Source organism: Sciurus vulgaris, assembly GCF_902686455.1.
Source record: "Sciurus vulgaris genome assembly, chromosome: 12".
Classification (NCBI taxonomy): domain Eukaryota; kingdom Metazoa; phylum Chordata; class Mammalia; order Rodentia; family Sciuridae; genus Sciurus; species Sciurus vulgaris.
Genome location: NC_136473.1, coordinates 101792538 through 101805703, shown reverse-complemented (window position 1 = coordinate 101805703; position 13166 = coordinate 101792538). Strand labels below are relative to the sequence as shown.

The following is a 13166-nucleotide window of genomic DNA, read 5'->3' as shown; positions in this document are numbered from 1 at the left end:
GCCCTCCCAAGGTGAACTCTGCCAGCCAGGAGTGGGCAGAAGGTTGGAAGGCGGCTGAGCAGCCGTCCTGGGGCCAGGTGGGACGGGCAGCGCGTTTTAAAGTGAAGACAAGGAGAGACACAGGGCGGAGGCTGGAGAGAGCTAGAGGCGGCAGCGCAGAGCAGGGCCGGGAGGAGGAGCCGCCGGGAGGTGGCAAAGCTCCGAGGCGCCGCGGCAGGTGCGTCTCCGCCCCCTGCCCAGCTTGGCCCACCCGGCCGCCTTTCTCCCGGCTTGTTAACACACTGAGGTCCTAGGCTACGGGATGGCTGGCAGAAGCCTCAGGCAGGCCACTTAGGGGTACCCAGGCAGAAGCCATCCACTAGCCGCCCCCACCCCATCAGGAACGCTTGCCGGGGCCATAAGTGGTCCCTAGACTAACAAAAGTGGAGCACGGGGCCACAGGAGTGGGGGTGGGGGACAAACCAAGAGCGCAAGACTCTCCACGCTGACCCCCACCCAGACTGACCCGTTTAAATGATCTTGAGGTCTACAAACCTGCAGGGATTCGGCGGAGTTTGTGGCACCTCCCCCCATGGTTAAAAATCACTCTAAATTTTTTCTGCCATACTCGCCCCACCTGGCGTGACTTTTTACTGGCAATTCTGACCCCATAAACGTATGTCCACCTGTCCAAATCCTACCTCTCCTCCAGATCTTTGTGATTCTATGTTATGCCCATGCAAGCCCTTGGAAGTAATCACTCTCTTTTCTGAATGAGCAAAACAACGGATCTCTGCCAAACACCTCTCTGACATTCTGGGCTGGATTGCTGGTCCTTGGTACCCCTTCATCTTCTTCTGCAGGCAGGCTGTTCCCCAAGGACTGGAGTCACCACCACATCAGTCCCAGCACCCAGCACAGCACCTTGGGCACAATTTGCAGTCGGCCCAGTTCTGCCACAGGAGGGAGGATGCTAAGGATGCCCTTCTCCCTTTCATTAGACTGGTTGTTGTTGTTTTTTTTTTTTTTTTTTTTTTTTTTTTGGGGGGGGGGTCCCCCTAAATTTTGTTGTAGTAAAATACACATAACAAAATTTACCACCTTAACTGATTTGAGTCTACAGTTCAATGAATTCAATCTACTTATAAGGTTGTGCAGCTATCACCTACATCCACCTCCAGAACTCTCATCCTCTTGGAAGACTGAAATTCTGTGCCCTCTGTAAACAATGATGCATGTCTTCTCTTCCTGGCCCCCAGCAACCACCATGCTACTCTCTATCCTGATGATCGTGACTATTCTAAGTATTTCACAAAAGTGCATTTGTACAGTACCTGTCCTTTTGTGACAGGCCTAATTCACTTAGCATAAGGCCCTCAGGATCCACCCATGATGGAGCACCTGTCAGAGTCCCTCCTTTCAAGCTGAATAATGTTCCCTTGCGTATCACAGGTACTGTGCCACCTTTTGTTTATCCATGAACTTCATCTGTGATGGATACTGGGGTTGTTTCTGCATGGTAGCAATCATGAATAAGGCTGCTGAGAACTCGGGTGTACAGGTAACTCTTGAGAACCTGTTTGGACTTCTTCTAAGCAGATACCCAGAAGTGGAATTCCTGGGGCATGTGGTGATTGTTTACACTCTGAAGAATCGCCACTCTTTTCCACAGCAGTTCTGCTGTTTTACAGTCACCACAGTGCCCCAGGGGTCCCATGACTCACATTCCAGCACTTGTTATTTTCTCATTTTTTTATAGTAGCCATCCTGATAGGCGTGAGGCAGAACAAGCCATTCTCAACATTTTAAAAGGGTAGATGTATTCAGAAAAGGAGAGGAGGAAATAGAACAATACAATAAATTCAAGCAAGAACAAGAAAAGATTCGAGTTCAGGGAGATAAGATCTTCATTCCCTTTAAGTGCATCTTCTAAGTGGCATTAGATTATTTTTGAGAAAATGAAGACAGAGGTCTCGTTATACCCAAGCAAAACCTCTGCCTTGGAACTTTGCAGCTGATTTAGTAATAGCTGTGCAGACCCAGGCTTTGCTGGGGATAGCTTTAATCTGTAATGAAACCTTGGACTCCAGCATTGTCTGGTTACTCTGCAAAACTGCACACATTGCTTTTCCTGTCAGAAGCTTCTGTGATTGTGTGTCGCTAGGTGGACAAGGTGACCTCAAATGGTCCTTGTTACCCTAGGATGCTGTGATCCTAACAGCTGGGATCCAGTCTGGAATCTCTTCCTTTGCTTTCCTGATTGACCTCGATGTCTTTTTCCACTGTCACCTGGCCCCTCCACTGTCACCCTGCCCCTCCTCTGTATATCTGCACTCAACACTGGTTGAAGTTCACAGTCTTTGCTGACCTTGATAAGTGGTGTCCTGCTTTCCCCTAGTGATCTAGGGCCCATCCTTAGCAATTTCACTCTTTTCTCTCTAAACAGAAGAGAAAGTCTGGTGGGGATGAAGTGCTGAAGTTAACAGTTAGCAGTTTCCTAATTATTCCACACTTGGCAGGCAGGACTTGCCCAGTCTCCAACAGTGGCCAGTGTTAGAAAACCTGACTTCATCTCCTACCCCTGGCTTCCACATGGGTTTATTTTAGTCCAGAGAAAGTAAATACCTGAAGTGTTTAGGATTTCATTTGTGAAAATGTGTGTTACTTTTCGACCCTACATTTTCATCAGCTCCTCAAGAGGGGGCTGGTATCTTCATTTATTTTTCTCTGATGCCTGGCATGATACTTTGCACCTAGCCTTGGTCTTCAACAAGTGTTAGCTGAATGAACCAGTTTTGCCTATGTTGGCCCTAGTCTCTAATGGTTACTTTTCTAGTTTTTTGTTTTTCCATTTAAACTATCTTTCTTTTAAGTTCTATTAGGACTTTTTTCACATTTTGCAAACATGTATTAAAAGTAAAATGTCAAACCAGGCATGTGGCACACCTATAATCCTAGCTACTCAGGAGGCTGAGGCAGAAGGATCCCAAGTTCAAGACCAGCCTGGTCAACTTAGTGAGACACTGTGTCAAAATGAAAAGGGCTGGAGATGTAGTTCAGTGGTAGAGGACTCTGAGTTCGATCCTCAATACTTGCGGGGGGGGGGGGGGAGTTTTTAATTTAAAAACTCTAAAAAGTAAAATGATAACTTTGCTGCCTCAAAAATTTCATGAGGAAGAATAAAACCCCAAATCATGTACAAGAACATCTATGAAGCAGACCATGAATCAGATGTAATCGATAACATATAATATGAAGGAAAGAAGTACAATATAAATTACTAGCTGTTATTGGTTAAGTGGAAACAACACTTGGTTAACCCTGGGTTAAGCCTGGGTCTGCACAGCTATTACTAAATCAGCTGCAAAGTTCCAAGGCAGAGGTTTTGCTTGGGTATAACACTTGGTTAAGTGGAAACAACATTCAGTGGTTTTGACAGCACCGTAGATATGAATTCATCCATGCCTCTTCTTGCTGAAAGGCTAGCTCTCAGGCAGAAACCTATATGGTGAACATCTGAAGAAACAGAATGAAAACTGATAAAATAATGTCATGCAGTTGTCACTGAGAGTGGAATCAACGTAGTAACTACCATGAGCACCCAACGTGTGTCCACGCTGTTCAGAAATGTGTTCGGTAAGTGACGAGAGCCCTGCATTGTGCCTGTCTGCAGGAAGACAGCAGGGACACATTCAGATTGGCCCTCTTCAGTCAGACAATCAGAGCAAATAAGAAATTGTGAAACTGACTTGCAGCACAACTTCACATGAGGCATTCAAACAAGGTGCATTTTTACAGGCTGCTGGAGACAAAACAATTACCGAGTATTTGTGATACCTCCACCACCATTTCAGGCCTTGCCAGCCAGCAGTCTTGACAACGTACCCGATCTCGTGTGCAGCATTCAGATGTGCGGGCCAGTAGCCTGTGGCTTCACACCGACTTGCCACTTTGAGCTTTAAATTGTTTCTGATCCTCAAAGATGTACCTCTTATTTTAGAGCCTGGGTCCCTCTTTTACTGTTATTGTGTTTGTCCCAAGTGAGGACTTCCAGTGGCATCTTTAGAAATGCGATAATGAAAAGCACAGTCGTACTAATGGTTCATCTGTTGACTTGTTTGATGTTACAGCTCCTAGAAGGCATCAGGCTGTAGGTCAAAAGTACACAGTCTGATTTTTGGTTATGTTCCTGGGGCTTCTGTAGGCCCAGAGTGTGTTCCTCAGTCCAGGCACACACACAGGGATCTGCCTGTCTCCTTTGCCTAAAGTAGCCAAGACCTTGGTCCAGGAGCTAAGGTCCTTTTCTGAGTCTGATGGTCCTGCTTCTGCACCAGTGACTCACAGTACAACTTCCGACTTGACATCATTTCTATTGCATCCTGTTTAAAATGACAATTCTTACAGTATCTGAATAATTCATAATCCCCCTTCCTTAATAATCACCTGTTACAGCATTGAGGCCTGTGTGTTCTAGTGTATTTATAGATTATAACATCCTCTAGTGGCAAGTTTATGCATTAAGAAAAACATGCTGCTGCTAACCTACTGTGGATGTTTGGGATATTAGGGAATCCCTGTTCTTCCCTTCAGGCTTACTTTAGCCCAATTCACTGAAAGTTAATAATTTTCTTTTTTTTAATCATCTCTGGTTCTTTATTTTTACACATCCAGTTTTTTATGTCCTTAAAAACTATTCCACATCTGTAATGCCTCCTATCTTCCTGGAGTGGGCAGTGCTGACTCATCCTGGGACGTGAGTAACCAATCATCCATGAGGATTTCATTTAGGAATTATTCCACCCAAATAAATCCCTTTCCCATAATGTCTTTTAAGGAAATGTTATTCTTTAAGGCTCTATCACTAAACAGCAGAACAAAGCATGGAATATTTATTGTAATTAAATCTAATTTAATAAATTCTTAACAACTAGATACTATTTCATGAATTCTTAAAAATTTTTGTTCTAATTAGTTATACATGACAGCATGATGCATTTTGATTCATTATACATAAAAGAAGCACAACTATTTATTCATTTCTCTCGTACATGCTCATAATTTAAGATACGCTAAGTCCTGAGAGTTACTATTTTTCTGAACTGCAAGATTAGATCTTCCAGATTTTCATGATTCAATTCATATTTGGTAGGAAACTAGTGTGAAAACTGTCAATCAATCCTTTGGTTTTTGATTGTGGATAGACAGCGGGGCATAACTTGGTGAAGGGCTGATGGGTATGCATCCAAGTGCTTCTGCTAATTCTGGTGTGGCAACATTTGGAGACTGGAATTCTTAACATACACCCACCTCCCCACCCCCTACATACAAGAATGATGGACGCCCACACTTAAGAAATACATTCCCCATCAGTACACCCCAGGTCAGGAGCAACTCCTGAGCTGAACCTGTTACTCTGCTCTTTTCCCTCTGGTCAGGAAAGCTTGGTTGAGCAGGAACAGTTCACAAAGAATGTGACTGGAGGATGAGGAAAAAAAAAAAAAAAAGTCATCTGAGCCAGGCATGGTGGGGCACACCTGTAATCCCAGCAACTCAGGAGGCTGAAGAAGGAGGATCACAAGTTTGAGGCCAGCTTCAGCAACTTATTGAGGCCCTAAGCAACTCCTTGAGACCCTGTCTCAAATGAAAAAAAGTGTTGAGGATTTGGCTCAGTGGTTAAACACCCCCCGGGGCATCCCCTCGTGCCCTCTGCCTAAAAAAAAAGAAAAAGAAAAACAGAAATCGGTCAGCTGAGAAAAATTAAAGATTTATTTTTGTAAGAACCAGGCAACTGATTTGAATAAGGCACACTCAGTGTCCACAGGAAACAAATGCAAAAGTGATCATGGTTACGTAAGGAAGGGGGAAACACCAAGTCTGACATTAAGAACTCACAAAGCCCATTAATTTTTTAAATATACAAAAGCAAAAGTCAATGGTGTTTAAAAATCTGGGTCAGAGATGAGCAAACAACTGGTGAAGAGCATCTTGCTGGACCTTCTCACTCTCATATGCTGTCTTGGTTATATTCCTACATCATGCTCTATATGCCTCCTTCCTTCTGTACACACAAGTACAGATCAAACAAGAGTGGGTCAAAACCACCTCAGGGCTAGGGCTGTTCAGTTGGGCCGTTGGCTGAGGGGGACAGTGGGCCAAGGACACTCTGAGCTCACCAACCAAGCCTGGAGGCTTCCAAATGAAAAGTACTATAATTACTATAGTCATTTAAAAGTAGAAAAAAAGAAATAGCACTACTACCTTTAGCAATATGAACCCCTTGGAACTTGCCTGTCAACCTCTGGAAATTAACTAGAAAACCTAAATTTCACCCCAAGGAGGAAAAAAGCCAAGTCCAATGAAACTTTCTGACCCCTACTTGCTGCTACAGTCAGTGTTTTACATTAATAATGTAATGAAAGTTATTCTGTGATAATAATTAGTGATGTTCAGGTATCATGTGCTCACAAATCATTTTTCTGAGTCAAATAAGCAAACTACCACAATAATGAAAGATGAACAACTAAATACACAAAAGTCCAAAAACTGTAAAATGTAAAAAAACAGAAGTAATGAAATAGAAACCAAACTAAAAGAGTACATTAGATAATAAATTTTAATTATTTGTACACTTAGCAAATATAGTTTTATGTTTTAAAAACAATCACTTTATTCATGAGACTACCCAGAGCTAATACACTGCTTCTTCTAGAAATGATTTTTGAAATGGTGGACAGAAAACTGACAAGTTTCAGTCAATTGCACTTATACACTGAAGGAAAAGTGTGCTTAACAAAGCTAAACAGCAAAGAGAATTTGTGACTATTAGAAATTCTCCTAAATTATACTGAGAATAAATGATGAAAATCCATATTCAACTGAGTGAAGGAACAGTTCCCTTGGTTTCAACTGTGATGTGAGTCACTGGCAGAAACTAGGTCTGTGTACTTCAAACTGGTTCCTTTATAGACCTGAGGTAGCACAGGTGGGAAGGCCAACGTAACAGTTCTACAAGGCACCGTGGTTGTGTTGATGTAATACTCGCATCTGAGATCTAAAAATACCGGAAAAATTCAACTTCTGGCATAGAGTCTTCCTCTTTTTCCTGATTTTATACTGGACTGACATGGATATTACATTCACTGTGCTTTAACTTTGTGTTCAGATCTTTTCTCAAATCTACTGAGGATTCCTTCAAAGTCCTAAATGCACACTGCTCCTTTGGGGATGTCCCTCTACTCAACCGAGCACACTTAAAGCCTTGGTCAAAATATTTTTTTCCCTGTGGCAGATGGTCAGATAGATTCTTCCCCAAGTCACTGTAATCTTTTTGGTGTCAATACAGATCCTTACACCTTTTTAGTGTTTCCTAAAATCCTCCCATTCTGTAGTCACAAGAATTCTTAACTACACACATATATGTTCTCTCACAGACAAGAGGCCAAAGCCTAGTTAAAACATTCGAGGGCTGTGGTGATAGTCCATGTAATGAAACAGACCTTTTGTTAGGTCCAGATCATTTTACTAGAGTTCTGCTTTCAAGAGCTCAAACGCTAATCAACAACTTCTGTCTCCATACACACTGTTCTTGGTCTGTCTCACAATCATAGATCACCGTTCAGCGACTGATACTGGTCATTAAAACCTCTGAGAATCTACCATTTCTGCTTCTCCTTGCTAAGTATAGCATCTCTTGCATTTCTCTCTATTTGGCACTGCTGGGGATCAAACCCAGGGCCTCACACATGCTAGGCAAGCGCTCTACCACCGAGCCACATCCCAGCCCACATTTCTTTGATTTTTTTTTTTTTTTTTTTTTACCCCAATGGTGCTTCTAACTAGCTGTCCAGAAATAAGCTGCATTATATAATGCTCCATCATGGCACAGCCAAGAAACTTTGGTGCAGTTATGCCAATGTGCCCATATAAAGGCTACCATTAACTTGGTTACTAAAATCTGTTTTTCTGAAATGGTACTCAGACGCTCATCCTAAACAGTTACAAAATTCCATTCGGGAGACAGAAATGATTAGCAGAATGAACAAAAGCATCAGAAACATGCTAGTAAATTCTAGCTTATACATTCTGCTGTTCATTTGTAGTTCTTTCTCTTTTATAAATAGTACATGTATACAATAAACCTATTTTTCATCTTCAGCCTACTCTTAAGTTTTAATCTTTGTTTTCTCTACTAATTTCCTATATTCTAAGATGTTTTTCATTTAATGATTTTCAAACTTCATTATCAGTGACACTGTTCCAATGAAATCATACAGAGATCCCCAACACATAAACTGTCAAACACTGAGCTACCCTGATAAAAGGGCAGGGGATCCTGGTAGACGCAGTGTAAAAATCACTGCTCTAAATCATTCAGGAAAGCTGAAGTAAAGACACAGCCAATTAGAAAGTCTTCATTTCCAATGATTATAAGCAATATTCCACTGATTTCAATATTTAAGAACATTTTTGAACATAGCTTGCTTTTACCTCAGCTCATTAACGGAATAAAAGCATAGTGCTTTATATATAGTAAGTATTTAGACAAGGATCGTATTTCCTTTTTTCATTCTAGCCAAAAGTACAAACTAGTATAAAATATCATTCATCAACTTGGTTATTAAAGCAAGTTTTTAAAGTATTCAACATATGATAGAAAAGTTTCTAAAAATGATCAATGCTTCAATCCAAGTCCAAAAGTCTTTTTAGTCTCACTCAAGAAAACAAAAATCACTCTCTAGTTACTGAGAAGAATCTTTCTGTGCAATGATTCTGTTGCTATATTTGGGGATTTAAATTCCTCAGTTTTCTTATATCATGCCATGTCTCAAACCTGATTTACTTGAAAAGACAAAGAAAAAAAAAATGTCAGGTCAGGTCAATTTTAGCTTTGTCAAAGCTCAGATTAGAAAAATTTTGCAAAAAAGTGAAAAAAATGAAAGCTTCTTTTCTAAGTTAAGCTCATCCGTGTTTTTTCAGCCTCCTTCCACAGAATGGCAGTCTGTAAGCTCTTCCCCAAGCCCGGCCTTCCACTACCGACGCCCTGCTGAGCTTTACAGAAGGCAGCCCTGTTCTTCTATGCGCCTCACAGGCTGGACAGGCAGCACCAGGTGTGAAATGCGGCTCCACAGCCCACTCAGCTTGTCCGAGTCCATGTGGTTGAAGGAGCTGGGAGTGTCGGAGTTGGTAAATTTGGCCCACAGTAAATCCCTCACTTTTTCTTCAGTTTCCCTTGGGCCTACGTTGGCCTCTAAGGTCTCCTCCTCCAGCAGCACGGTCAGGACCAGGGCCACATCTTTAAAGGCAGCGTTCTCGTGATCACAGTACTTGTAGAAGATCAAGGTGGAGCCTGCAGGGAGGGATTCAAAGTGGTGGACCACGGCAGCCTTCTGGCCATTCTCAAACCCATAGCTCAGCTCCAGGTCAACCCACAGCTTGACTGCGTCGCTGTCGTTCATGGCTCGGTTCGCCCCGTCAATAGTAATGGCAGACCCCTTCTGGGAAGAGGTGTAGGCATCTGCAACATGGTGGCTCAGGCACTTGAGGGTCTCTCTTCCCTCTCGAGCTGCTGTGAATATGATGGTGGCTGGCTCGGTGGGGTTTGAAGCATTCAGGTGCTTCTGGAGAAACTTCCGTCCTCGCTGCCATAGGAAAGGACTCTGGCCCGGAAATTTGTCCTTCAATTGGCTAAACTGAGCCAAGAAGGCTTCCAAAGCTGGATTTTGGGGCACTTGCTGGGCTGGAGAGGAATAGTAGCTATTAACAAAATTTAACCCGAGAATGAAGACCACCAGGCAGACAAGAAGGATGGGGCCTGTCAAAGAATGAGAAGACAGAAAATGAGAGGGAGCAGGAGTCCAAAACAAAACCCGTGGCAAACTGGAGAGAGGAGGCGAACCACTGGGAGAGGCCAGGTCCTTCTGCCTCGACCTTTTCAACTTCAACCATTAAAGTCTGCCGGTGATGTCTTTCCTCTTATTTGAAGATACATCTTTGTTAAAGGGTGAAAGTGGAGTGTATGAATCTTTTGTTGTAACTAATGTGCTTAGAAATGAGCTATTAGTATTTTCTTTCACTTTCTCCAAGTACTTACCACCTACAGTAATGTCACTTGAGAAGTTAGTTCTCTGACTGGAAAGGCGGGTTTAGTTTCTTGTTTATGAAAAGCCTTCCTACAGTGGGAATTTCCATCTTGTTTAAGCACAGCAAAACATGAGCCAGTACCTCTAAGGGGGGGGACCCTCACACTTTATTGTTCTATTTTGCTATGACTTGCTATCAAAGACTCTGTGAGAAGACATCAGTGCAATATTAAACTGTGTAGCTCTGCTTGTTTCCTGGGCACGTTCACTGAGGGTTTTTGAATGTGTATCAACACTGCAGTAAAACCAGGTTTGTTCTTACCACAGTTCCACAGATTCTTTTTCTCTATCTTTCTTATGGTATCCTTTGCACTCTCTTCCTTTTCTTCCAGTCTTTGTGTTTCTTGTTCATGACTGTCAGCCCCTGGGGAGGAAGCAGTATTATTTTTAGACAGTACACTAATAAGAGTGTGGATACCTTTATGACCTTTCACCAAACCATCGGACTGAATTTCTAAACCTTGAAAAAATTTCCTTTATGCAACCAAGATTATAGATTAGCTCATTCCACTATATCAGGTTCTGTCCCACACATAAACTGCATTTTTAAAACAATGTTTTCTTTTCTACTCACAGTGAACCTGCATAATTCTGATGGCTGTCCCCAGTAACAGGGCAATACCGAGCAGGGTAGCGGCTCAGTGGGTCCCCTCACCTGGCGCAGGTAGTCGCCTCCTCAGTGAATCCTGGCCCTCCGGCTCTGTGCTGGAATGACCAGGACTCAGGGCGTCTGGAGAGTCTGCAGCAGGTGGCTCCTTAGAAGCGCTGGTTTGGTCACTCGCGTCCTCGGGGAGGGCTGCAGAAACGCTCCCCAGGCCGGCTGCTGCTCTTCCTACCTCGTCATCTGGAGAGCGGCTGGGATCTGGGTCCAGGGGATCTTCACCGGGCCCTTCTGAAGGGCGGCGGTGCCCTTGAGCTCTATCCTCAAGGCTGGTGCTGCTCTCATGCTCTGTTTTATCCTCTGGACGGCTCCCAGCGTTTGTTTCATCTGGACTTTCTGATTTATCATCTGTACCTGTGCTTTCTAGACCTTTTGCCTCAACCTCTTGGTGGTCTTTAAGACCAGAGGCAGGATGTGGGGTCTGGACTTCTTCAATGGCACTTGCTGTCACTGTGATCTCCTGTGCCTGAGAATTTACTGATGGATCATTTTCCAAATCCTTCTGAGAGTCTAGTGAGATAAAAATGTATAATTTTTATTGGAAAAAACTTTCCCCATATTTTTTGTATTTTAACAAGGTCCATAATTGATAACATTTATATAGATTCTCCTAGTTTACAAGGCAGCCTTCCTAAAGAGTTATGTGTCTTTGATCGCACTAAAGGTCATTAAAACAAACTTACTATCATGTTAATAAATCTAACAGCTAATACTAATGTAAAACAATTTTGAATGACAAAACTTCTATTTGAATATATTACATATCTCCTCTAATGAAAGGCAATGATCAGTACTGGCAGCTCAAACCATTATGCACAAAGCTGATGGGGGATTTTATAATGGATGAATCAAATTGACAACTGCTGAACCCACTGATCAACCTTAACGTCATTAACCTCCCACTGTGGTGCAACAGGAAGTGCACCACCCACCCATGAAGTGTACTTGTGAAACTGGACTTGTATTTGATTACGCTTCTAGAGGGACTAGTTTACAAGGATGTGATCAAGAAAACAAATAAATAAATAAATGACCAGAAAAGGGGAAAAAAGGAGGGTAATCTCTCTTAAAAGACACCTGAATCAAATACAACATGTGGGCCAAAACATTTAGATCCAGTTTTGAATAAACTGATCGTTAAAGAAGCCACCTATAGGGCTGGGGAGATAGCTCAGTTGGTAGAGTGCTTGCCTTGCAAGCACAAGGCCCTGGGTTCGATCCCCAGCACTGCAAAAAAAATAAAAATAAAAAAGAAGCCACCTATGGAAAAATCTGATTGCTAGGTATTTGAAGATATTATGATTCATCTTTTTAAGTGATAAAGGCTATTGGATTTTTAAAAATTTGTAGTTGTAGATGAACACCACTACCTTTATTTTATTTATTTATGTGGTGCTAAGGATCAAGCCCAGTGCCTCACACATGCTAGGCAAGTGCTCTACCACTGAGCTCCAGCCCTGGATTATGTTTTTTAAGAAAAGAATCCTTATCTTCTAGAGGTACACATTCTAGTATGGATGTCTAGACTTTCTACGATCGAATGCCGAGGGAAGTGCAATGAAGGAGCACAGATGGAACAGAGCAGCTGCACGCTCAGGGCAGCCAGGCGATTGCAGGAGGCTGGCTTCGGCCCTCTGCCTGTATGGGTTAGAAGTAACCTGCCATAAAGCTCCAGGACAAGAGCAGCTGAGGAGACCTATCAGTAAATAGAGTTATGGCCCGACCGTAATGAAGCCAAACCCAACTGTGAAGAAAAGAACTAGGAGACAAGTTGGGAAATTTGAAGACCAACAGGCTATGTCATAACATTAAGGAATGATAACATTTTTTAGATGTGATGATGACATTTTAGTTGTTTTTTAAAACAAATCCATCTTTAAGAGATATATAGGACATCATTTGTAAAATATTTTAGTTTATTTCTTGGATTTACATTAAAGTAATCCAGGGCAGGCAAGATCAGCACTGTGTTGGTCAAACTTGAAGCTGGATGCTGAGTACACTGAGGGGCTGGGGGTGGGGGGGGTGGCAAAAAGGCTCATATTATTCTACTTTCATACATTTCAAAAACTTCCTTAATAAAAGATTTAAAATAAACATGTTCTCTTTCTTCTGAAAAATCTATTTCATATTTTGGCTGTTTTATCTCATTCCTGTAAGTAGGAAGGAGACCTTAAGTCTCATCCTTACCTATAATTGAAAGATACCCTCTAAATAGAGCATATTACAGGTTTTTTGATTTTATAAATATAACTCCAAAGAGTTGTCTACCATCTTTTTTAAAGAAGTATGCATTTGGCCAATACGTGGGTCCCTACTATAGTCCCTGAAACATTTCTTTTACAGTGAGGGTCTGGTAAGTGGTAAAATTCAGTAAACAGGAACAA

The 13166-nt window shown here is 42.3% G+C and overlaps 1 protein-coding gene across 1 annotated transcript in view; it reads right to left on the bottom strand.

The window, feature by feature from the left end:
* Positions 1 to 5722: 5722 nt before the first annotated feature.
* Positions 5723 to 13166, bottom strand: part of LOC306641070 (torsin-1A-interacting protein 2-like) — a 30302-nt gene continuing 22858 nt past the window's right edge. Inside the window, exons 3-5 of the mRNA XM_079105944.1 lie at positions 10774 to 11289; positions 10381 to 10482; positions 5723 to 9790 (exon numbers count right to left, since the gene is read on the bottom strand). Of these exons, the coding sequence (XP_078962070.1) occupies positions 9030 to 9790; positions 10381 to 10482; positions 10774 to 11289 (1379 nt within the window). The 3' untranslated portion in view covers positions 5723 to 9029. The remainder of the gene's footprint in view (positions 9791 to 10380; positions 10483 to 10773; positions 11290 to 13166) is intronic.